This window comes from Gambusia affinis, linkage group LG04 (genome assembly GCF_019740435.1).
Source record: "Gambusia affinis linkage group LG04, SWU_Gaff_1.0, whole genome shotgun sequence".
Lineage (NCBI taxonomy): Eukaryota > Metazoa > Chordata > Actinopteri > Cyprinodontiformes > Poeciliidae > Gambusia > Gambusia affinis.
The window spans coordinates 8,044,281-8,071,687 of NC_057871.1; the positions used below are offsets into that span (position 1 = coordinate 8,044,281).

Here is a 27,407-nt window from a genome sequence, read left to right on the forward strand (position 1 = left end):
CACTATGAGATTGCCTCTGGAACCAAGTAATTAAGATTAATACCAAATGAGGATTCAAAGAGAGATGCTGCAAGTAAAACATTAACTGCCCTTAACCTATAACCTTTGAGCATAACTTCAAAAAATTTTGATTAATCTATTTAAAACCAGCGCAGTAGCTGTAGTCTGCTTGTACAAAATACATTTCTCAAAGGATTTGCTCAGAAGTTGGTCGAGAAGAATTGGGGGAATTTTGGCAATATTCCTGAAAAACAGTTAAATTGTAGTCTGAGGTGTTTGGAGCTTTGGTGATAACTTTATAATAACCCAGCATGAAATGGTAGTTGACAGGACAGCAGGAAAAAAGATGGTGTTAGAAAATGTAATGGCAAGAAAACTAATTGTTCATTTGAGGTGTAAGTAGGAATATGGACATAAGGGATTACCATTGTTCTGTATCATTGGGGATCCTTTGGAGAGAAAACCAAAACACAATGATTGTTGATAGTCAAAAAGATTTTCCTGCTTCCACCCAAGACCACATTCAGTCAATCATTTAAAGTAATGGGATTAGCATTCATTGGTCTATCAAATTGTTTTGTTTTTGACTTTGAACAACAGACCTCTGATTTTGAGCCACAGACAATTAGCTAAATATTTTTCGAAACATTGATCAAAGATTCAATCATAATTTTAGTCATTGTGGACATTAACAAACACTGATGGCTTTATTTAGGTCAACAGAAATCTCTGGAGGGGTACTGGTCCAACAAGTTTCAGCTATCATCAATATTTATAGATATTTCTTTCTTTCACCAAAATAATAGATTTTTTTTTAATAACTATTAGTTGAAAAGCATTAAAAACAACCAACCTTTCACAAAGTATTCCCTGTTGGGTCCAATAAGCGTGCTGTAAGGATAACCATAGTAAGCCAACGTGTAGGGGTCACACTGGTAGATGTAGTTCTGCTGGGTAGGCTCTGGTGTAGCAGAAGCGCCTCCTTTAGAGGCTTTCTGACGCGAGTACTGCTCTTTATCTACTGGCTTGGCAAGTGTCACTTCAATGCAGGACCCTTCGATCTCTGTGCCATTGAGGTGGTCCATGGCCAGCACAGCATCATCTCGGGATATAAAGTGGACGAAAGCATAGTCACGGATTTTCTTCACACGCTCCACGCATCCGGGGTTCCACTGGCTGAAAATCTGTCAACAAAAGAAGGCAACGGCATCTAAATTATTAATAAAAATGTCAGTTGGGTTGAGGTATTAAAATAATTTTAATCTTCTTTTAACCATCACTTACATTTTTGTTGTATACTAAAGCAAAATTACAACGACCAGAAAGAAGACAAGTCCCTTCACTATCTGATGTGGCTTTTTGCGTACCAGTTATTTACTCCATAGCTGTTCTTCTTCAGCAAATAAAACATTCAGGGCCTACTTGCAAGGTTTAGAGCTCCAAAATATAGCATTTATTGCCTCATATTCTGTCATTTTTCAGCTAACTTTTCTCACAGAACTTCAAAAACACAGTCAATACCCCCCAAAAATGTAAGGAATAAGAATGAGAATGTATATCGTACCTTTCTGATTGTCTCCTCGCTGGTCTCCATCATTAGATTCCTAACGTAGAGTATCTTTACTGTCTCCATCACGTCTTCATCTACGTCAATCTCTGGCTCAGCCCAGTCCACTGCGATCTGGTGGCCCCACAGCTGAATTCTTCCCGGCATTAACTTCCTGCGAGCCATGGCGGCTGCTCGATGCGATTCATACTCTACAAATGCGAAGCCACGGTTCTTCATCTTGTCAGCAGCACTGGCGTAAACTATCACGTCTAATACGCCTTCCGTCACTTTGGAGACTTCCTCCAGGATCTCCTCGCGCTTCTTGGTTTTGGGAATCCCACCGATGAAAAGACGGCAGTTGTCCACCGAGGAGCAGACCCCCAGCAGCCGGCCAGGCCGCACCTCATAGTTATTGAGCTCCCGCACTGCTCTCTTGGCCTCGTGCTTTTCTGTGTACATAACAAATGCGTAACCCCGGTTTTTCCCATCAAAGTCCATCATCAGACGCATCTCATAGATACGGCCTACTGTCTCAAACACCGGGACCAATTCGTCCTCATAAACGTCTCGTGGGATCTTGCCAACAAAGATTTCACATCCTCGAGGAGGAGCTGGACCACTCCAGCCTGGAGGGGGCCCGTATTTACGCTGACCGTTTTCTTGGACCATACCGTAGCCAGTGCGCTCCATCAAGGACAACAGTGCAGCCTCATTGGGAGCTCCTGCAACTCCCTCTGGGAGGGTGATCTGTCCTTGGAGTGAATGGAAGGAGGCACCTGAAGGTTTGGACGGTTTGGAGGGTGTAGAGTTGTTGCTCATGTTTGATGAGGAAACGGGATCTTCCGCTGTCATTCTGACAAGACCATCCAATCAGATTTTGAGCCTGGAGACAAAAAAGAAGGACAGAGTTTCGTAAATCAATTTGTAAAAGGAGAAACGAGACAAAACAAGAACAATGATGCTGGTCTATGTTACTAAATAATAAAAAAAAACATTTTACAAAAATGTTTATTTCACCTATTCAACATAAATATAGTGAAATTATTACTACATAAAAACATAATACACAATGATACATTTAAAATATTATCATGGATGATTATGTCTTAAAGTCAATGAACACCCACAATTCAGATTCTAAGAAAATGAGGGCATTATATAAGATGAACTGCAAAGCAGTGGGGTTTAGGGCACTAAACCAGACATTGGGTCTTTTGACAGTGTGGGCAAAAACCACAACCTTCTGGAAAATGAAACTAGCACCTCCACACAGTTCCCCCAGAGGGGAGCTTTCCCTTTCTTAAAAAACATCCTGGTAGATGGCTGTAGTGATTCTTCACTTGGTAACCAGCAGATGACATGACTTTCCAAATCATCACTGACTGTGGAATCTTCACCCTGGACCTGAAGCAGATTATGTAGCCCTCCATATTTTATCCAGATGGTGAAACATTGATTTTTAAATAAAAGGCAAAGGTTGACATCAATTGAAAGGAGAATTTGGTCCACTGAGCAACAACCCATGTTCTGACTACATCTGGGTTGCTGATCTTAAACAATATATTTTGTGAAAATTCTTCAAACTCTTGAATGAGCTTTGCTTTACAATTGTTTGAGGGTTATGTCCCTCTGTGTTGCTTGTGAAATCTTTGTTCGCCTTTTTTTACACTCAACTTTCAATTCATTTGCTTGGAACTGGGTAGCTTCTGTAGTCATCAAAAGAAACCACATAAATGGTTGAAATATATCATTCTTTGTGTAATGAATCAATGTAATATGCATTTAAGAAAACTGTTCTCTGTCGGTTTATATGACAAAACATGTTAGATTTTATGTGACCTGAACACAAGTAAAAATACAGCACCTATAAATCCTAAGAGCTCTTTCCCTATCAGTTGTTTTACAACCTTGTTTTGTTGAGTCCCTCAGATCCACTGGTGACCTATGACCCCTATCAGAGAGAATGAAGGGCTGTAAACCATGAAAACTCCAGCTCAAGGTTCATTGAGTTGGTCACATGCTCAGTGTGTGTGGGTGTGTGTGTGTGTGTGTGTGGGGGGGGGGGGGGGTGCGCGTGTATGTGTGTGTGCGACACATATGCGCCTGTGTAAGAAATAACGAGGACGGCTACAGTAAAGCTAAGTGAGGTATTATGGGTGAAATACAATGCCATATGGAGTCACAAATATCTGCACAATGGTTGCTCATACATAATAATCTGTTGCACACACGCACACACTACATAATGCTGCTGGACTTTCAACCCTCTTATCAATATGAATGTGATGCATGCAGGTGCAGTTTCGCTGTGTGTATTTCTCTGCGTGTGTCCTTTCATTAGGAGGCCCGGCCCTAAAAGAGCAACTGAGAAAAATCAGAAATCCGCTTCCCAAACATAAACCTCTTACTTTCTTATTTTCCAACACAGCCAGCATTGAGGACGGAAAAATCCACAGGTTATTAAAACCCCAAATCTTCTTGCAGTACACAACATCGTAGCAGCCAATTACAGCCTCCACATTACTACTTTGTTATAGTTACCTTAAAAGTCCTTAGTGAGCGTTATAAAACTAGATTTTTTTTTTGTTAGACAGTTATAATGCCCTTGACTTTGATGGTAACCGAAAGCTGTCGACAGAGGTGAAAACACCTCAAGGCCAAGTAGCCATGGTAACATGCACAGTCATTTGACCTGACCCAACATCCAGTTCTCCTAGTCACCCACACATTCATGCACCTGTTGGTCGTTTCTCCAAGACAGGAGAGCTTAGGGTTACCAAAAAGTAAGTCCCAAAAGGATTCAGTTTACAAAACAGTTTGAACCAAAAGAAACACACTGCAAATAATGTCTGAAGCAAAAACTTTAACTGTTCTTAACATGAACTCTTTAAAAGTAGATCTGTGCAAGAAGACAATACCTAACAGAATTATATTCTCATCTGTCCTTCAGATGGAATTAAATAAAGCTTATTTTACACTAGCCTATTAAAATGACAAATGGTGTGAATATGTATATAGTTACTTCCTGACTAATCACTGAGGCTTAAGCTTTGGGATAAGGAGCTTCATGTTCCCAATTATCATTATCAAGTGAAAAATATTGTGACAAGAATTGTCCTTTAGACCATTTACACTCAGGTGCATTCCAATTCATGATGTGTACAAAACAACTTATAAACAAACTTGTCTGTTTGCATACATTTCTGGTTGTGAGAACAAAGACGTTCTTGGTGTGGAAAAAGCTAACCCTCATTTTGCTAATGCGGATTGATTATTACAGTTCGTCAATACAATTAGCATTTCTCTCAACCAGCGGATTGCAGGCTAGCTACCCAACCTGATTGTAATGATCAGAAACTAATTTACCAAAATGAAGCTCATTGAACTGGTGCAACTTTATTCTGCACAGGAATCACCAGAAAACTTCTGCTTCACTTATTGTTCATGCTATGTTTACACCACAGTATAAAAACCTACATACAATTATATAAATGACATAGAAAACAGGATCTGAACTGTAGTGGTAATATTATTTTTGCTGCAGTTGGCATATTTCTTGTTTTAAATAAAAGTAAATTAATAATGCATTCAATTTCTGTGTTAATAGCTTATTTTACCGACCCAAGATTATTACTTACTTCCTCTGATCTGAAAGTGATAAAGTGAGATAAATCTGTAAAGACAGCAAGGTTAGAGTGGATTTATAATCTAATCATATCTAGAAAATGTAGTAAAAACCAAAGTCAGCCAAAAACTATGAGATGGGAGTGAATGCATTGCAAAAGATATTGCAATGCATTCATTGCATATTAAATTGTCCTAGTGAATGAAAGAAGCAAGGAGGAAACCTGCAGAAGAACCTAGTAGATAATTAACCTCAGTCAAATCACAGGCTATTATTCAGATGATGACTCTTATGGAAAGTTATGATGATCTAGGTGAGATTTCTCAGCTTTAGCTCTAACCTCTCACAGGAAGGGCTAACACTGGTCGGGTTAAACATAATCAGAGCTCAGACACAGAGTTCACCTGGTCAAAGGTTATGAACGTAAATGTTAAGGAAGTTAGTGTTTCAGTTATTGCGAAGGAGATTTGCCATTACCTTATGTTTATGATTGATAGAAGCACCTGATTCTCTGCATATTAACCCTTATATTGGAAAATGGATTGTTTTATGAGTGGAGAGGAAGGGCTTTATGGGCTTTCTTTGGGATCATTTTATGAATCTAGATTGGCTACTGCTGAAAAATACTTTTTGCCCAGATATAAAATTTTTTTCATTGCTCTGACATTAAATAATCTGTCATTGATGTTTTTTCCATGTTATCTGGCCGAATAACAAATCTCCTACCTGTTCACACTAGCCATCAGTTAGAGGTATCAATTTATACCAATGTTTTGAAAAATAATGGATTCAAAACCATTAAGCTATCCTACTCTTTGGTTCAAAGTCCTTGAAAAGTGACCAGAGTATCCTCTGGTTTTATGGAGCAGAGTTACACAGCTCTGCCCCTCCTCCATTAGTTGCAACAAACTAACTAAGCTTTTTCCTCTGAGGAAAAAAAAAGGCAAAAATTTGGCTGCTTATAAATAATTTCAGTTAAGAAAATGGATACTAATGCTTTGGAAACTAAAGTAGCATCACCAACCTTTCTTATCAAGGTAACGCCGCACTGAACTCTGAATCCTACCTGACCAGATAACCAATTAATCTCAGCTGATATCATTTTGCTGTATTTTTATTACTTTAACAAAACGGATCTATAAAAAGGGACAATATTTTGCACTTAAACCTTACATTAAAACTATGACAATATGAAACCATGGTATTTTTACTCAAGATTATTGTATCGTCCGAAACCAAACTGCAACATGTGCAAGAGCAGGAAACACTACTGATGTTTAGCTGACTGTTGCACGAACAGATCCTGAGTCGGCGTACTGTCAGAAACAGGCCAAAGGAAAGCGATGTCTTTGTTGTATGCACACATGGACGCGTGGAGGCAATCGATTAGCAGTGTCGATCCCAGCAGCTGCGGAAAGCAGCGTCTCAAATCAGCAGGACAGGATCAAAGACAACACTAATGCTTAAATTGTAAGCCCTGACGCTGCTGAATTTAAGCACAACATGAATCAACAGCACAAAAGGTACTTAATGAGTCAGACAAACAAAGCCTAAGCCATCCTTTAAATGTATGACACATTAAGAGGTATAATTCATGAAACAAATAGCCTCATTCCATTTGAAGCCACAGAAAGTTGGCACCGAAGGACTGCAGATCTCCACGAAGCAAAGACAAACAGCACAGAAGGGGGAAGCGAGAGTGGAACACAGCAAAAAAAATCTTGAGAAAGATGTGACCTAGTAGAGAGAGATGGTGGTGGGAGAGAAAAGAGGAAGCAGAAGCAGAGAGTGGTCAGATAGGAGGATATCTACCCCTGCTGCTCCACAGCGCTCCGCTGCCTGGCTGCCTGCTCAGGGAGTGTTAGTCCACCTCCATGAGAGACAGGTACAGCAGGGCACTGAGCACAGAGTCCAGCCTCCTTTACACCAACACACAGATACACACACACACACACACACACACACTGAATCAAATCTGCAACCATGAGAGCTGGATGAGGGTGGAGCTAAAACAGGTTCTACTGTGTGCAGTGAGTGTGGCTGGTCGATACCAGTCTAACATTTTTACGTTATATGTCATTTCCCTTTTTATAAAGCACAAAACGTTTATACACAACTATGTTAGAAAAATCATTAGTGTATCTAGGTAATCCATGTGCTATGAAAAGAAAAACATCTACTTGCAAGTTGCAATTGCACATCCTCCTTTTTGTTTATTTAAGTTGATGACACTACGAAAGGAGTAAGCTGGACATAAGTAAACACCAATGAATTGAAAATGTACTTGAGAATGGGAATTAAGAAAAAACAGTAATCATAAAGGAAAGCATTATAAAGAACTCATCATTTATACCAAGGCATGTGTGTGGAGACTTGCTTTCAGGAGGATTGTATATTGATTAAATAATGATTCATTTCAAAATGGACTTTAGGACTATAGCTAAGTTAAATTGATTAGAATTCTTTAAACCGTATTGTTAAAATCTGATCGTTTTTTTTTGTTTTTTTATCTTTTTCCCCCTTCTCTAACTGTATTTTTTGATTTGTCCTAAGTACATCTGAAAAATAACTATCTGTTCCTCTGGTGTGTGTGATCTGATCAAGAGTTGGTAAGAAATGCTGACAAAAAAATTCAGTTTGAAGGATGGGAAGGGATAAAATCTATCTCTTCACAGAAACTTTGCTTTGGAATAAATCTTGACACAGTAAAACATGTTTAATATGCTACCTTGATCAAATACGTATGTAAATATGTAAGTAACCCGATTTCAGAAGTCTCAGTGCCATTTTTTAAATATATTTTATTGGACTATGTTTGCTGTTTACTTTGTTTATACGTTTAAAGCTACTAGTCAGGCATTTACAAAATTTGGTCAGACTTTTCATTCAGTTTGCTCCCCTTTAAACATCATGTCACAGTTGACTTCCTGGTGAGTTGGAATGCTTTTTTTTTTTTAGTGAACATTTATCAAAGGACAAAAAACACACCCCTGGATGAGAAAAAACAGTTTGTGAAAAAGAACTGAATGGTGAATTTGAAAATGTGAAGATGTATGATGGGAAATGTAGTTTCAACAGTGTTGAAGGGTTTTCTGCTTAGCGATGCAGAAATCTAGGGAAAGTGGCAGGAAATCTTCAAACCGGGGTTTGAATACTTCCTCATGTTTGTCTCACAGTGGACATTCTGCCTTGGAGTAATCAGCAGAGTTAATGTCAAGTCAGCACAATACTGCAAATTTCTCTGGGCTTTTTTCTTTTTTTTTTTTTTTTGTCTTTCTGCCTGTAACAACGGTGAACGTGTTCCTAGTGCAGCTCAACTTAAACAAACAACACACACCTTCCTGGGCAGCTAAGAGAGCACAGAAAAAGAAAAAAAGAGAGAGAGAGAGAAAACACACAGTCCTGAAGGGTCTATGTTTGAAAATTAAGAAAAAAACTGAAGGAGTTAAGGGGAAATGAAAGAAAGATAATGTGCGGTCAGCCGCGTGCTCGGTTTCAGCTGCCATTGAAATCAACTGGCTCCTAAAAGACTGAGCAAACATCCAACAAGAAAGTGTTTATTAGCATAAAGGTCAGTGATTAACGGGTGGACAATGAAAAAAAAAAATCGCCTTATGTACTAGCATGACACCTGAAAAAGTGTTCCTGGCATCTATAAATACAGCTTGACAGCAATGACTCACATGTAACCCAGGTTATGTAATCGGATTACAAGACAAAGACAAATGAATACTATAAACTGGATGTTACTATGGTTATAGGAGAGAAGGAGATGAAGAGTTAAGTCTCTGTCTGCAACCAAAACTACTGCAGCATGAGATGCTCTGTTTGCTGAACTGATCCAGCAATGAGATAAAAGAGCAATATTTTAAAAAAGAACATAAATTTGAGTGAACCGTGTTTGTGTAAAAATATGCACATGTGTGTGTGGGCTTGCGTGTAATACCTTTCAAACAATGAGTGATTGTGAGGTGGGGAGTGACTGAAGTTACTTTAAATCAAAGATTAACTGTCAGTCATTAGTGTGAGCCAACCGGGACCCTTGCACGCCTCCGAGGGTTTCGGATGTTCCAGTGGCTGCACAGCTGGACCATCAGACCATCAGGTCAACAGTTAACCTTTAAACCCATCAACCAGTCAGGAGATGGACTAAAAAAATAAATTCTTGTCTACTCAATCACTGAACCTGGCTACTAAATCACTAATTAGACACTGTTCATTCCCCCATGTCCAATACTAATATGAATGGATTTTTATTATACTCCAAATAATAAATTTTATCAATAAATCATTAGGGATTCAGGGAAACATTACAATTCTTCCATTTTCTTCCAAGAAAATCAGTTTCTTGCATATACCAATGCAGATTTTCTCTTAAACAAAAAAAGTTAAATATTTTCACTTCTACTTACAAGCACTTAGATTTAATTATTTAATCAGTAGTAGGTCTGGGTCCAAATCATATTCAAATGATTGGTGTCAGGGTAACCACCTACATTGGTCTCTAGCTCTGAAGCCTGCTTTTATGATTTATTTTTATTTACATATGTAAATGCCAACTCGTGTTGCTGGCATGCCTGCAGAGGAGAATTATTATTAATGAACAATCACCACTGGTAAAAGTGATTTGGGTGGTAAGGTGAATGGCTCTAAGAAGACATTTCCAAGGGCAAGGATACAGAAAACATTGCACTACGTAGCTTAATGGCACCCCAGCTAGATGAACTTTTTCATCACTTGTAACTTCAGGTATATTGTCTGATATTACTGCTGTTGGCCTGGGCTAGAAAATGTTGCAATTTGTATTACTGTTGCCTTGAAGCAAGAAGTTATGACTTCAAATCCCGGCTGGAGTGTTTCTTAATAGACTTGCATAGTTTCCCCCCTACATGATTGGGTTCTCTGCGTATTTCAGCTTCCTCCCCACATTACTTTTAGGTTAAGAGATCGCTTTATGTAAAGTTCTTAGGTATGAGTGTGTTTGATTATTTGTCCTGCGTGTCTTCATGTTGTCCTGTGATGGACAAGTGACCTGTAAAGGTCATGCCCCGCCTCTTGCTCAGCGTGAGATAGGCAGCAAAACCCAGCCGTGACCGTACATCTGATCCAACAAATTATAAGCAAACATTTGAGGAGATGCTAAAGTAATTGGACACTGCAAAATTGTAAAAAGGGTGTCAATGACATTTCACATACTAATGCAAGACATACTAAATGATCCATGAAGGATAAAGGGATTTAAGCACAGGTTGCCTCAACACCATGCCATGAAGAGTGGTTGCCAACGAGGTAGGCTGTCACCCATATCAAGGATTTAAGGCGTTAGCACCATATGAAATGTTTTTAATGAGAAAATGCCATTGTGCCAGAAGCTTGAACCACCCTTCCTCCACCTGTTGCTTCACATTGCCAGGTCAGCTGGCTGAAAGCAAGCTTCTGCATTTTTTCCCTGGTATATAAGAACACAAAAGAACCTACTAACCAAAGGAAAATATGCAAAGAGCAAAACAGAAGAAAGAACTAAGACTAAGAAACTCAACATATATGACAGACAATAAGTACTGCAATACCAAGAGGAAAACAGTCAGTGTTTGCAAGCTATTCTAATCTTTGCGGAGATCATTGACTTTAATAACTATGTTGCACATAGTTGGGCTGTAAAAAAAGCCTGTAAAATTTCAAGTATCAGATTGAGACAATCAGCAGATACTGGATGACTTACCTAACTGACCCAGATCGGATTCCAGAAGGGGAAAAAAAATCAGGATCTGTAATTTGGCTATTACAATCTAAAAATAACTAATACCAGCATTGCACAGGGGCTCTCACATGTGTGCAGAGCAGCATTAATACAATGAGGGGTTTCGTCACAAGGGCAATAGAGGGATCATTGTTCAAACTGGCCTGTTCACGGGATTTGCTGTCAAGACAAAAGGAATGTCATCAGATTTATCCTTTAAACCAATTATCAGAGGATAGTTTGTGCTATGAAAAAGAGCATGCAAAGTTTACCATGGGTCTTTGATCACGACAGCAGACTAACTTTCACAGATAAAGCCATTTTGTTCATGAGAGCACAATTACTCAGAAGAACTACATCAAGAGAAACCACACAGAGAAGGAGGAGAAGCTGATACACTTCAGATAAGTTGGTTGCTGAAAGAGGCCTGGATCAGATATATATACATATGTAATGAACATTGAAGATTAACAATACTGGAATCCGCAACATGGGCAAACCAATGAATATTTGGGAATAAACTCAGCAATAAGGCTGCCAATGTACTCAACATGAGCAAAAGTACAAACACCATGTAAAAAGCCTTGTAAAGATCAACACATGGCTTTAAAAATGTCAGGCTCTTTTGTGGTGTAAAAGGAGACCATGAATTTCAAAGCATTTCTTACGTAAAATGTAACATTTACCCTAATTCAGCTGACAAACAAACTAATCTGTTAGAAAAAAAGGTGTGGTAAACTGGTTGCCTAAGTGAGCACACCCTTGAACTAACATTTTATTCAAGTACCTTTTATCTCATTTATCATTTTTTGTAATGATAAATGTCAAATCAGGACTTCACGTTTTGATTTGACAAAGTATCCAAATAAATCAGATTGTGAGGAAAACCCTCCCCACAAAACCCCAAAAGATTTTGTGTCAAATTTAGGTCTGAACTGTGGCTTCCCCCATGTCACTATAATTTCCTTTCAAAAGAAGCCATTATTTTGATGATTTGGGAATATATTTTCACTGTTAAACTGAAAATAAAAACACTCTTCATCCTCTGACCTCTTACTGACAACTGACAGCTTTTGGGTCAAAACCAGGGGGTAAGTAGAACTGCTCACAGCTTAATTTTCATCTTAATAATTACATTCAAAAGTAACCCCAGAGTATGCTGCATGAAATGAACAAATCCACTAAACTTTGTTTCAAGTTAATCAATTTTGATTGATGGCTGGTGTGAATTCAGCAGTACTTGATGCTGAAAATGAATAAAACTGTGCTTCAGTAAAGTATTACATCAAAAGTAAACTTATTAGGCAACCTCACCTTTTTCCTTTATAATAAGTTAGTGTGATTTTCAGATGAATTACTCAAGATAAATGCTAGTGAAATTATTTCAAATATTTTAGCATCTTTCATTTGAAGACCTGACTTTTTGGGCAGAGAAACTTTTTAAGAGCCACTGTAAGTAAATGAGTAGTGAGTCACAAGATTAGATTACTTTTACTGTTTATTTACTCCAGAACAGAATGACCTCTTGATCTTGCTCAAACTACATTTTGGTTTCCTGGAAATGTTTCCCTTCCAATCTGATGCAGAAACTCCCTTAAAAACATAAAATAGCCTTCTAATCTCTCCACCTGCTTAATTGTATCAAGCAGCCCTCACAACTAGATATTTTTATCAGTAAAAAAAGATCTCTGCAGAGTACAGCATGTCGCTTAAGGATGACCCTACTTCACATAAAGCAGAAATTCAGTCTATTCTGCAGCGTCAGTTCTGTGGTGAGCTAGATTATCAAAGTGACCTGCAGGAAAATTGTCCAAACAACTTGAGAAGAGAGAAGTGATCCCTGTGGCTGCACTTTCAGGACACATGACGTCCACGTGCAGAGGATCTCAGCTGTCAGCACCTCGACCGCAGCAGGATCAATGGAGAAGTTAGTCACAGTGCTGACTGAAAAGAAGGAATTCTCATTATCTGAGGAATTTCAGAGCACATTATCATCTAAACTACGGTCCATTTTCTAAAACATGAACCCCTTCCTGGTCTTCTTTTTCGTCATCCATTTTGCCCTCTTTTCCTCACTTTTTCCTCTTTGTTTCTGCTTTTCTCCAGTCCATGTACCTGTCACCATCATTCCTTCAGCCCAACCAACCTCGAAGACAAGCAGCCAGGAAGGGGGAGGAGAGAAAAATGGCGAATTGGGGCAGAGAAGGGAATAAATTCGGAAGAAAAATTGAGAAGGATAGGAATAAAAGCAGCCAGCAAGAAAAAAAAACATTCCATCAGAGCCTAAAAGCTCTTAATAGTGAAGAATTTTAGGTGGCTGACTCCAGGTTGCTCTAACTTCAGCACAGAGCAGTGATTCCACTTCATTTAATCTGAGCCCCAGCCTCCTCCACTCAGCCTGTCTTTCAAGACCTTCACATTCATATCAAATGTCACAGAGAACATCGCAATCCGACTCATCCACCAAAATCTGAGACAGTTATTACAAAGAAGCCTCGGAGTTACATTTATCATACTCAAGGCAACAGTTACAAACAGAGGAGCCTCTCATTCAGCAACATAGTCATCACTAATCAGAAGAGCTGCTTTGGCTTTAGGGGCTTTGCTGCCTAAGACGAATACATTCCTCTGGGTAATCAGCTAGCCCGCTCAAGGCCAAAGCTGACATTGTTTCAAACAATTAGTCCTGATGCTGACCGTGTCGCACTGCCGATAAAGGCTTTCGGTCACACTCCACGGAGAGCCGCGCGCACGGGTGGCACAGGCACAAATCCTTTAAAGAAGCCAGACTTCTTAGGAGATCTTTTCAAGAGTTTGATGGTGGATAACAAAAATATTTCAGAATTTTTCTCATTACACATTTACGTGTCTTTTTGAAAGAAGCTTTTAAACAAAAGTGTGCTTATTTTTTTGTAAGTATTAGCATTAATTACAACATGCCAGAGCTCAGGTTATTGAACTGATTCAGAAGCAATGTCAGTGAAAGCAGCAGGAGTGGGACAATTTCTCAATCAAAACTAAAACAATTAAACAATGAAAATGCCAAACTTTATCTTGTCAAAGTGAAGACTGTCTGGCAAAGCAGATGTGAGTTTGTGTGATGTGAGCCTAAAAGTATGAGCCAAAGATGCGAAACTAAATGCTTAGCTTGACACATTGTACCTCTAGGCCTAAGTGTTTTTCAGGCTCCTAGTTTGACATAAGAAAGGAAGTGAACACTAAAATACCATGAACTGCAAGATGCTATGATGCTTTGGAGCGCCCTACTGGGTTGCTGCTGAAGCTCTCATTTTGTGCTCTGAAGTTTGATTTTTTAAGTTGCTAAAAGAAATACAACAGACAGATCTTGATGTTGGTCAAAACATGCTGAGCAACCCAGAAAATAATATCTAATATCTCTGCTACATCTACAGAAAGATGCTGGTGTAAGCTATTTCTTAACACTTCAGATGATTTGTATGTTATTTTTATCAGTAACACACATATTTTTTTGTAAATATGTTTCTTTAGTGTTTTAAATTATAACATGTCACAAAATAAAGTGGCACTGGCATGTATTACTAACATTAGAACCAAAACAAAGCTTTCTGATTTGCATCAAAGTAATCAAAGTTGATTTTCGCAAAGAATACGGATTCTTTAAATACAATTTAAGATTTAAATATTTATTCTGTTTCTGAAAAAGGTAGAATGAATAATTCCACCTTAGAATTAAACAAGCATAAAATCTGCAAAACGCCGACTTGTGAAATCTGGATTTGATTCTTCATTAAAATGCAGCTGTTTGAAATATATACCCTTTTTTTTTAAACAAAACAAAAAAATTAAGTGTTTTTGTTAGTCTCATTGAAAATACTGGCTCATACTGTCTCCTTGGTAATCTAATGTTGTGGATCATCTTGTCTTGTGAGCTGAATGTATTGCCACACTCCAGTGATGGATCAGAACAAATGTGCGAAATTGGTTTAAAATATCAGATTTTATTTTGTGTAGCCTTTTGATCTATTTCTATAAAGTGCAGAATGTTCCTTTAAATTTCAGAAATAGTTCTGGCTTTTATTCTATTCAGATAGGAGGGTTTCCTGACAAAAAATGATCCCATGAATCCCTCTGGTGTGAAATAAACTAGCAAGATTAAAACATTCATCAGAAACTTGACTGCCTGTGACCTTTTTTTTAATTATTATTTCCACCTCCTTCCAGGCTGATAAATGAGCCAACCTTTCTTCACATTCGGATCCACCCTATTGACAAACAAAGCAAATAAAGTTGAGCTCCAGGAATTCATCAGCATAAAAAAAAGTAAATCAGATCATTAAAAAGAAACTAGCACCGAACACTTCTGCACATGCACACACTAAGCACACAGCTCACCTCATCGGGGCAAAAGTCCACATATTATATGAGCAACAACCCGGAAGAAGGCGACAATAGTAACTTCTCTGTGTAATCACTGAAGCATTTATTTTTATCCCCCACCCTGAACACACACGTCATGCCACTCCACTGGTTCCACTGGTTTCATTGCAAAGACTCCTTGATCACCCTTCCCATCACTGATTGCCTTTGTTTGCAATCAAGCATGGCTACAGTGAGCTGGTAAAACAGGCATGTCGGGGAAACTTCTTAAGGCAAGTAGCTGGAGCTTTTTCCTAACAATGGATGAGTCAATCAATACCAGATATTTAAAGAAAGAGTCTGTGGTCAGACACACAACCTACAGTCAAATGTTGAGGTGGTTTTAATAAAGAGGTCAAAAAAAAATCTTTCAAGGCAAAAAGTAGTTAATCTTCACACTCAACGAGAAGCAGCAATTTGAACAAGACGAGCGATGTAAAGGAGTCAAAAAGCTAGAAACACATTTTATCCTGGTATTAACACTTTACCTTTATCCTGGTGCAGATACTGAAGGGTAAACCAAGGAGACGCAGCCTGTGTGTTTTACTTCACTGGCAATCCACTCACGCTTGTCAAAAACTCTCTCTATCTCTATCCATTCACCTAGCTGTGGTGTTGACAGGCAGAGTGCATAGGTAAGCGAAGGTGGTTTTGACTTTACCCTTCTCAGTGGCCAGAGGAGGAGAGGTGGGGCCACTCAGCACAGGTAACCCCCACCTTTTACTCCCTCCTTCAATATCTCACTTGCTCACCTGATAAGGAATCGGACAAAAGGGAAGGTAAAGGGATTAAAGGGCACAGGGTGTGACGGGTTTGTGATAATCAGGAAAATGGAGAGGAATAATCACAATGTTTCTCACTGAAGTTAAAATCAGCCACAATACTAATCTTAATATGTCTAATCTGACATTTAACTACTAGGATAACTACCACTAGCTTACTGATTTCACTGTACCATGACATAGAGTAGCATAGTACACTTGGTGTGTAGTAGAGTTGACTCAATCTGATCCCCAGTAACTTCCCGTCCTTGATGGTAAAGCAAAGTTTGCAATCTCAGGAATGTTCAGTCACACAAATACATAATCTAATAAATTTCCAAAAATAACCAGTCAGCTGTTTTACTGCAATGCTGCTTCATGAGTAACGGTCTCTGTCCCTCATGTCTTGGGTCTGTTCAGTCTTACAGGTAAACTGTCATAGACTGAATGAAATGGCTTCACTAAACTAAGAGTGAAGTGAACCAATATTCATTAGAGATGATTCTCAGCTATGTTGATGTCTAAGAAATGATAAAACAAATCTGTGATGATATGTATCAACATTAATGAACATGTTTATTTGGATGTAAACCAGGTAACTGTGATCTGACCACTCAGATTTTAATGTTTTAATTTTAGGGTTTTAATGCCACATGTGAATGGTCTTTGTTAAAGTTTTTCATATAATGAACAATAATAATGTCTTGTGATCATTAGAGAAAACATTATATTAAAATAAATATGGCTATGAATTTATTGCAAATGTTGCACGTTTAATATGTGCATCTCCATATGTTTTAAATTAAGGTAATGAAAAATACTCCACAAAAGGTGTAAATAGCTTTTCCTTTTTTTTGTTTTACAGCGTAGTTGTTTCTGTTCGCCGCTGTAGATTTGCCTAGTGACAGCACAGTGCTTTAGGAAAGCTCCACCTGTGGATGAAACTTATTAAAACAGAAATGTTCAAAGTAATGTGGTAAGGTTATAAAGTAGGAGGACAAAGTGATGTAAGTCTTCTCTGCGTATGATTAAGCACAACTGCCCTGAAACATGTTGTGAGCAGAACTGAGTCATAATTAACGGACAATAAACATACTAGCATTAGCTTAGCTTTTGAACTGTTCAAACATCAGCAACAGGAGCCTGACTGTACATTTATGTGTGTATTCATCCTTAAAAACATTGCACTTTTCTGAGGATAAAATGATAGTTATGCTATTCTATACTGGGGGATCCAGTTTCAACTGTTTCTAACCCTAATAAAAACATAGACTCATATTCATATTCATTCATTGTTCATGTCACGATGCCCTGAGGTTAGTCAGATTCCTAAGCTGCATTGTCTTTCAAAAATTGTAGATAGATCCTATCCTGTTGTGCTAAATAAAACCTGGAAGGCCTTTTGGTGGTCACATACTGGGGAATACAGCAAATAGCCGGACAATGCAAACTAGACCAAAGCTGTCACATTGCAGTTATACAGACCAGAAACACAGCAAGTGTCAGAGAGAATAGGAAGGACTGACAATGTGTGGAAGTGTACATAACCTCAAACAACCCTGAAGAGAAAAGGAGCCTGAACAGCTATCAGATGGGGTGCAACTCTACCAATGTAAGTATGTGTGTTTGCTGATCCTTAGTAACGTATTAACCAACAACTCTGTTAATGAAGGACAAGCAATCAGTGATCGGCACTGTTTTTGCTATGCACTTCCATAAACCGTGTAGATAATCTGTTCAAAGTTTTAAATGATAAAATCTCTCTGCGGCACGGCCTGGGGTGCCTAAAGTGAAGGCCATTCAGAATCATAAACCTACATTACAGGCTGGCTACGAAGGATACAAGCATCACGATGACTTATGGTCTGCACACCATAAAACAAGAGGAAAGACGCATCCATACACTCTCAGTGAAAACCTTTTTTTTTTTTGCTTAGACCTGCATATCATCTTCAGTCATTGGTGTTTGTCTGTCTTGAGCAAAAAAAAAACAAAAACACAAAAGTATACTGGATTAAAACATCAAAAAGCATTCCAAGTTAAAGAAATCTAAGTAGATTGTTGCAGCCTAAAACTGTTTTTAAACGGCACTCTCAATTAACTTCATGCCTTTAGTGTATAAATAATCCGGCCTCTAACAAGTTATAAAATGACTAAAATCTGCCCTCCAGTGTAGAACATCATTTCACTACTTTGCCATTTTATTAAACAAAGATAAGTTCAAAATGGAAAATTACCTGCAAACATAAACCTCAGCAGTTAAAAAAGGTTAAACTTTCTTTACACATTTTTGGTTTAAATTTGGTATGAGCTGGAAACCAAATTAGTCAAATGAACGCGCCACAGTTTCTCTACATGGTTTCAGGTTCAGCCTAATCTTTTTGCAGCAACATTTATACTGTCCACTGGAAAACATGTTTAATGGAAGGTAACATGTAACATTTACTTCAAGAGATGAACTAGCAACGTTTTGTTGTGTTTATATTAATTATCAATAGTACCACTGCCTACTGTCAACATTTTTTTCTTGTTTATATTACTACTTAACAATCTGCAAGTAATTTTTATTTATTTATTTTTTTCTTTTTCAAAAATCTGACTGTAGCCTATCCCAGTGGTCAACGTTTGAAAGGTTTAGAGGTGGGCAGAGCAGTAAGTAAATATCCTAAGTATAAAGAGTTGCTGTTCTATCAGTGTAATTTTTTTTTGCATTTCCTTCAGCAGTCTAAATGTTTGCAAAATGTGTAAAGCGTTATCATTTTTTTCAGCCGTCACTTAGACCTTACCCTTGACTACCATGTAATAAAAGTGCTAACTAACTCTTATTGTAAAACCTGGTATGATAAAGTAAAACATGGCTTGGTTACAAACGTTTTATATACCGGGGCTGATATTTGAGCAAATGTGTGTTAGGGCAGTTTTGATTTTATGAATAAATACCTCGGCTGTCAGTGTGCCAGAAGAAAACTAGTCATGATTAACAAGGTTTCAGGTTCCAGATCGTCATGCCCAGATCTAATCCTGGTGAGCCACTACCCAGCAACTCGTTACCAGCCGTCTGCATAGCTGAATGACACAATGATGAGGCAAGCATGCCTTTTAATTCAGGTGTGTTAAAGATGGGATGCATCTAAAAGCTGTTCTAGACATTGACTTGGATTAGAGTTTTCAACAATGATCTAAAGAAAAGATTCCAGTTTCAAAGTAGGAAAATTAGAAAAGAAAGACATTTGGTAAACATGTGAAGCATTCAAAAATGGTGCCTTTGTGTGACATAAATCAGGAAAATGCTGATTTGAACATAACATTAGGGCAGATATAAAGCCATCAGCTCTGTGTTAACAGAGACGTAGAGGGACTGGCCCTGCAGGTCTCTTATGAACCATGAAAAGATGTACACAAACAGACCACAGGATGATGCTGGTGGCAGCCTGTTGTTTATCATCAAAACTCCTCACAGATCACAAAAGCGGGAAAATATTCTTTAATAGCAGCAGGATTTCTGTATGTCTTTGAAACATGGCTCGAATGGACTTCATGTGGTTATAAATGCTTCGAATCAGAGTACTCCATCAGTCCCTGAGACTGTTTTAAATGCTTATTTGGCATTAAATAGAAACTTCAACTGATCTGTAAGAGACAAAAGATCTTGGTGTCCAGTAAGAATAAGAACAAAGAAGTTGTGCCAATAAGACACACTTTTACCATGATGTGAATTGGCAGAACACAACTAAAGCTAAATGATTATTTCCATATACAGAACATTTCTTCAGTTCTCCACTTCCTTCCACTTTATATAACCAAACTATTTTATATCCAGGTACTCATGCAACTGTTTATCTGTCTTGATTGTTGAGTATTCTGATTAATTATGCAGACAATTAAACATTTTACATAAATCAATAATGTATTTCTAAAACAACAAGATAATTAATTCAGCGTAGTGATTATTGTGTTGACTCTTGTTTGGGCAGGCTGACCCTAACATTTGTTACAGTCACACAATCACATTTTCTTACTGCTGACTCTCCCATGATTATAGAAAATTACTTTAAAACTAGTCTTGCATGAAAGGAACATGATCCCTCCTTTCGCCACCTCCCAACCAATCAGAAGCAGAGAATCGTCTAAATTCTGGTGTGGGATACATTAGAGTGCACTCCCTCATAAAGCATGTAAAATACTCTCCCTATTGTCAGCAGCAAGAATAGGGAAGCTAATTACCGGTATCAACAGACTGCACATGCATGATAGGAATACAAAACGTGTGCCAGGTGCAAAGCAGACACACACCAAGACATGAGGTCTTAAGACATCTCAGAAAATATGGAATTTCCTTTTGATATGTGCAAAGTCTGGATAAGTATAGAAATATGAACACTGAGGTTGGAAAAGCGTTTGGGCTCCCAAATTCATTTCATTTTCTGCAAGTAAATTTTAATTTAAAAAATTCTTCAAATCTTTTACTATAGATTTTATATTCAAATAATATGTTTGATCTTTGACTTTTTTCTTCTGTGTCCACGTTTAGCACTTTGCCCGTCTGTCTTTAGATTTCCTTATTAGCTACTGAGAACCCACAGAATAATGCACACTCTTTCAAAAATAAAAACAGGACATTTCATTGCCTCAATTCTACATCAGGGTTATAAGCTACAGCTGTTACTGCTAAAAAAAAAAAAAAAAAAAAAAAAAAAAAGCACCAAAACTGCTATTTATTTAACTTTCACAAAAACAAAGTGAAAAACATTATGGCATTTTGCAAACTGGGATTTGAAGAGTCTTTTGGATAATTCGGTTTTGATTTGACACGTGTTATAGACTTTAAAATCAACTAATCTAAATTAATTTAGATTTTTTTTTTTTTTAAATGAACTAGTCCCTCAGCACTCCTGAATTGTCTTTCTCTTGTTTGTAATTTCTGAAATAAAACAGATCACTCAACTACTTTAACATTTTCAAGGTTTTGTCCTGAAAATCTGACCCTGATAAGAATTCAGAAATTTATGCCTGTTTGAACTGCAGAATAAAACAAAAACTCAGGAACACTGACCCGCTCATAATTCTATTTGAAAATATGTAATCTATGATCAAGGAAATTTAAATTTGTTCTCCAGTGGGCATATCGACACATTAACTATTTAATTGAAGGCAGTCCTCCTCAGCACTAGTCAAACACGCCATCATTAGATAAGTAAATTTCAACCCAAAATAAAGAGACAGTAACTGAAACAATGTCACAGGTGGGGGGTGACTGCTCTATATTGTCTGTAAACTTTATAGTCTGTACTCCTTTTATTGAAAACATAAACAGAAATTCAATGGAATGTGTGTATTAGGCCTGCAGGACACATGAGATCGGCTAGAAGGCCACAGCTGGTCTCTTCCAAGACAAAAATGATCAACCATTCACTAAACTCAGTCATGCCTTATCCGTGAGCATCAGAGGTTCTGGGTCTCATTGTGACGCCATTCGAACAGCCTTCTAATATGCATCAGATGCGACACCTGTAAAATATGTTAGAAATAATTTGTCCGTGACTAACACTATGAGTTAGTATGAGAGAGCAGGGGGGAACAGGATGCAGAAAAGCTTCTTCTAGATTGCCAGTTGTGTTCAAACAAAATGTTCAAACATATCACTTACAGCAATTATTCTTAGTAAAACTTTGAACTGAGAGAAAATCTTCAGCTCTGCTCTTGTTTCGCGCCTTCTCAGCAAAACCAGCAACGTGAAATCCTGTAACTCCTGTCAGCCAATTCCAGAGTTGCTCCTCTGATTAGCAAAATGACTCAGCACAAAACGAGACCTCTCTGCCATCCTGCCACACACACAAATACAAGACAACGAGATCTAATTTTTCCCCCCCTTCCTTCATTCTGATGAAAGACATTTCCCCTTTTGCCTAGAAGTCGGTCAGCTGACACTCGCTCTACATGCAGTCATGTGGCCTGTCACTAACCAGCAGAGGACAAGGCACAGCGTGTGCATTTCTGTGCTACAGTCACCGCCAAGGTCAAGGAGAAAAGGAAGGAGGAAGGCAGTGCCGCAGAGATAGGGAGGAAAATCACTGAAGCAGCTCAAAAACTTGAGGACAACAAAAAGCTGTCATGCTGATGACATGTAAGCCACAGTGCAGCTGCTTATTTTCTGCCCAATAACCACTAACCACTTTAACGTCAACGTGGATGACTGTCCTAACTCCCTGTACCGGGAAATAATCCTAATTATCATGTGACAAATGGAGCCCTCATGAAGTAAAGGAGGCTAAATTTAGCTAAAATTTCAACAGAGTCCATGTGAAAATGATCAAATAAATTTGTAGATAGGCGCTTGTTTTCACTGTTTGTGTTTTGTTTCATAAAATGCAAATTATTTTTTGTTTTTTTCATTTTGTGGCAAAATGAGAGGATGAGCTCAAGACAAAAATAAAACACAGACACAACCATCTCAGTTCTGAATCATTCAAACACAAGAAAAGTAGAAACAAAACCTTCTTTTAATTTTTTTCAGTATTTTAAACATATTCTAATCCCTACAGTAACATATGGTGGTGGCAGCATCATACTGTGGGGATGTGCTTGAAATGACCCAGTAAAACTCCGGCGGTAAATCCAAATAGAAAGCTTGCTAATGGGCTAATTAATTTCTTTGTGGAATGGCTGTGGCTTAGTGGAAAAAGGAATTGGGGGTTCAGTTCCAACTTCTTCCTTGAAAGAAGGCAAGGCACTTATCCTCAAACTAATTGAAATATGAGTGTGTTTGTACGCATTAATGTGGCAGTATTGAAAAATATTCTGATACTCTAGTCTGCAGATGTTTAGCCCATTTACTGAAACTTTAAAATACTTGTTTCCTGACACTCCCTTCAGGCTGACTGAGTTTGAGTTATTTTGCAAAGAAGAAGGACAAATATTTAGTTTCTAGATGAGAAAAGCTGCAGTAGAAATAAACCTAAAGATCTACCACTGTGACTGCAGTGAGAGGTGGTTCTATAAAGTATTAATTGATCTGGTGGGACTGAAAACAAACACACACAAAAAAAAATGACAACAAAAAATGTTTCACAATTTGTTTTTTCAATTAAATCCCAATTAAATACAGTGAAGTTTGTGGACGTAATGCAACATAAACTGTGAGAAAAGTTTAAAGGCTGTAAATACTTTTGCAAAACACTGTATATGCAGATTACAGCACAATCAGATTTAATTACTGACGTGTTTGTTCAAATTCATCTATGATTTTGCGACATGCAGACCGAGCCCAGTTTTATCAAAATTATCTTGCTTACTCTCACAGTCCAAAAATATCCAAGTCAAGCCAAACAGCCACGGTGAGAGTCACTTTGTTGGCTTGTGCTGAACTGGTGGTCTGTTGAGGATGCAACCCCCCTGTAGCCCTCTGATGGCTGGAGGCAGTCATTAGTCACCGAATGAAAAGATCAGGCGATAATAGAGCGTGGTTGTGGAAATATTACACTGTGAACTGAAATAAGTTATCTAAGACCTCAAGTTCATTATAGCACAATAGTTGTAAAGAATTGTAGGTGGAAGTGTAACCTAGAATGTAAGAATGTGTGAAGCTGAGCAGCATCTTTTCAGGAAGGCTTTCCTGGTTACTGTAAATAACTCGCTTGGATAGTTTAGGTTTCATCTAGACAGAAAGTTTGTCACGATAATCAGATTGAGTGGAAAAGGATAGCATTAAATGGAAAATGAAAAGAAGATGGATGTGTGTGAAAGAAATTATATCTCACCATGAAACAATCGGACTTGCTTGGAAACTCAAATAAATGAGTCACAATATTTATTTTCTCCTGAAACGCATATTTTGTCCAGTCCATAGAATGACTATTACAATATTTTGCATACATGAGCAATAGGATTTTTACTTTTTTTCCACGAAACACCCTTGAATGCCTAATTTTCTAGGGAATTGCAAATAGGCTCCCACATTCTCTTTTATTCTTTTAGCAATTAATTTAACTCCTAACAGTTTATCTTACCACATTTGTGTTCCTTACATTACAGAATATTCTTTATTATCCTCGCACTTGTGTTTTAATGTACAAGGATTTTATCTCTTTACAAACCTACAGTCCTTGCCATCCCCTGCTACTTGGAAAGACAAAATGTTCCCCAACGCCGCTCACCTAAAAGCCTCTCACACCCACCTCCAGTAAGGTGAGAAGGGGAAAGTATAGCCGGCCGATAAGAGCTGAATGAAAAGCTGCTAGAATTCAGCGGCCGTGAACTCAGGCTAACGCCCCAACAGGGACGCACAAAGGCAGAACTGCTAAACGATGTCACGCAAACCTAACAGTCAGGTGTTTTAAGACCCAAAATAAAATGAAATCATCCTGAGAAACCAAAGCTGTGTGTAATACACCCGTCGCCCCGCCTGCACATTGACGCCGCTAACCCAACAAAAGACAGGAGTGTGGGAACAGGCCAGAGGAGAAACATGGAAGAGACTCACGAGAGAGAAAATAATGAACCAGAGAGTCTGTGCATAAGATGAGTGTGTTTGTTTGTGCAAGAGCGGCCTCCGTGCGACTACTCTGTATCAGTTTTGTGAACGGGTTCATAGTCTGATACACCATATGGAACATTCCATTCTGGCACAACCCAGGGAGGCAATATGTGTGCTTGTGGGTGAAACCTTATCATGAAAGGCTTTCTTTTGGAGCTGCTCGCTTTCAAGCACATACACACACACATACCATCCGTATTTACTTCTTCTCCAAACCAGAATCAAATCACACATGCTCACACACCTTGCCACGGCCAGCTGTCTGAACAACTGGACTATTGTGTGGAGCAACAGGTATGCATAGGAGAGTGTCTCTGAGAACAGCCAGCAGAAATCTGAGGATGTGTGCACAGTGCTGGTCAGAGGTTTACATACAGTTAAGCCCAAAATTATTCACACCCTGCCGAGATGCACATTAAAAATGATTAGCATTGAACCAACAAGCTTGTTTCTGGCAGGAAATGAGGCAGGGATCTCTCAATAGGTAATACAACAAAATAACATCTTTTTGGGAAAAACCATCTTAATATGTTTTATATTTTTCTTAATAAAATAAACAAACCCTTCAGAGTAATCAATGGAGAAACTTCTATTGACATCAAACATGTCTTATAAATGTTAATATTTCTGAGGGTTTATCTTTGGTGATGAGCTCCAATTTGTAGAGGTTGGAAGACCTCCCTGTCATCACCCTAATCTTCCTCCACAGATTCAAATCAGTACTCTTGACTAACTTCCTTCAAAACATTGACATGACTTCAGTATGAGGAAACACAATGGTAAAATGGAAAGATTACATTTTTTCTTTTTTCAAGTTTATCAGGTTTCTTTAGTCTTATTGTTTCTTTAGTAATAGGAGTATTTTCAGCTCCCTGGTGTTTCCTCCCCTCTGTATTCTCCAGTATATCTCCTTAGCTTCCCTGTGCCACCTTCTCCCCGCGCCTCAGCTAGCTCCTGTGCCAACTACTCACACCTGCAATCAGTTATCTCATCTAGCTTGGCCCATTGTTTCAGTTGTTGCCTCCCAATATTTAAGCTCTTCTAACTCAGTCACAAGTCGTTAGTCTGTCTCATCACTTTGCTTGTCACTCTGGTTTTGTTTTCTCTGTTGTTTACCACCTGTTTGTCTATGATCCACTCAAGTGTCCAGTTTTGATTGCTTTTTTTGGATTCTTTGCACTCCCTTGGTTTGTTCACATTTGGAAGTTTTCCTCATTTATTTGTATTAAATTTTCATATTAAAACTCCACATTCAGTCTCCAGCCAGCTGCATTTTGGGTCCACACCTCTAACACAGTCATCATGACATTAATCTTGCTGACACCTAGGTGTGCTAACAGGACAATGATCCCCCAGAAGAGATCAAAACAAGATCTAATAGATAAAGCAGTCTAAAGAAAATGGCTCTGTCTTGACTAATACTGGGAATTTGTTGACCCTGTTTGAAGACCAACCAGTTAAAATGAAGTCTACCAATTCTGATAAGAACATCAGTCAAATATCCTGGTGGAACATTCTTTAAAAAAAAAAAAACCCCAAAAAAACTTGTTTATTGAAAATTAAAAGTTCAAATCCATCATAAGAAATTCATAAAATTAGCATAATATCAATGCCAACATTGAGTGTCTTTAACCTGCCATAGAAAGATCTAAGAAGTTTTTAATGGGTAAATGTTAATGTCCTTGTATCACCTGACTTACTTTAGAGTTAATTAAAAAAGGAAATAATTGAAAATATTAGCAACAGCTGCTACAGAACAGTGCTGGCATATACGCATGGGTACGTAAAGAAGGTCCTGTTTTCTGGTACGCTCATTTTCTCTTGCAGAGGTGACTTATAAAACTTACAGTGAAATGAAGCATAATAAGAGCATTAGGGCTTGAGCAGGCTGGAGGAGCGAGGAGGGAGAAAAGGAGGGGTGTAGGACGAGAGGAGAGGATGGAGAGTTCACTGGTGTCACCGCACTGGGGGGCGGAGGGGTTACGCAGGGGTCGAAGGTTGAACAGCGGAAAGGGGACTGAGGAAAAACAGGGGACGGGGAGTGTTGATCCAGCCTTGGCAGAGAGTGGATGTCACCTGTTTACACACTCAACCAAGCCGCCACATTCACAGAGGAACATTAAGTTACACAATGTCTCATCTTAGTGGAGCAACAGAGGGTTGAAACTGGCTTTAGTAAAGTGTTGATTACTTTCAAGTTGATTAGATTTCTAGATTTCTACATTCTAGGAACCCTCCAGATGAATAAATTAATTATTATCATATCAATGTAATGTCATGAGGAACCGTTTTAGGAAAACCTCCTTCATAAAAACGGTGTATGCTAGCAGAAATGCAAACCTAGAAAAGTACACATCTGAACATAAATCAAAAATTAAAACCCAAGCCTCATTAAATAAGATTTTTTTATTATTATTATTAGTCTTAATGAGTACAGGAAATCTGTAATCCATGACTGTTTGCAGTGTAAACTTCAACAGGATGTTTGCTGAAACAAGTCGACAGGTCCATTTTCTGGGTACATATGAAATTATGTTTTGCAAAGAATTTTAAGTGAGCAGATGGAGAAGGAAGGGTGTATAAATTGGTCAACAAAGCATTTGACATGGAAGACAGCTTTTTATCGTTCTTACTAAAATTATTGATTCCCAAATAAATAAATAAAAAATTTTTTAAATTATCTTCAGTTTGTCTTACTCAAAACAGTCTGGTATAAAATATTGTTTTTATTTCTAAAAATGAACTTTATACTATCGAAAGAGCCACACAATTGTGTCCTCCTGAACAAAATGTAGGACTAA

At 38.2% G+C, this 27,407-nt stretch overlaps 1 protein-coding gene across 15 annotated transcripts in view; it reads right to left on the minus strand.

Annotated features, from left to right (window-relative positions):
- The window catches only part of rbm47 (RNA binding motif protein 47), a 41,559-nt gene that overhangs the window by 8,886 nt on the left and 5,266 nt on the right, over positions 1-27,407 (minus strand). For 5 of the 15 annotated variants that reach the window (XM_044113594.1, XM_044113591.1, XM_044113593.1 and 2 more), the window contains 2 exons: positions 1,565-2,432; positions 854-1,184 (listed from right to left, as the gene is read on the minus strand). In XM_044113594.1, coding sequence (XP_043969529.1) covers positions 854-1,184; positions 1,565-2,401 — 1,168 coding nt within the window. In that variant the 5' untranslated portion in view covers positions 2,402-2,432. Of the gene's footprint in view, positions 1-425; positions 450-853; positions 1,185-1,564; positions 2,433-6,986; positions 7,100-15,800; positions 15,944-27,407 lie in introns of those variants that run through there. The other 10 variants (XM_044113589.1, XM_044113587.1, XM_044113585.1 and 7 more) reach the window with 5 other exon arrangements.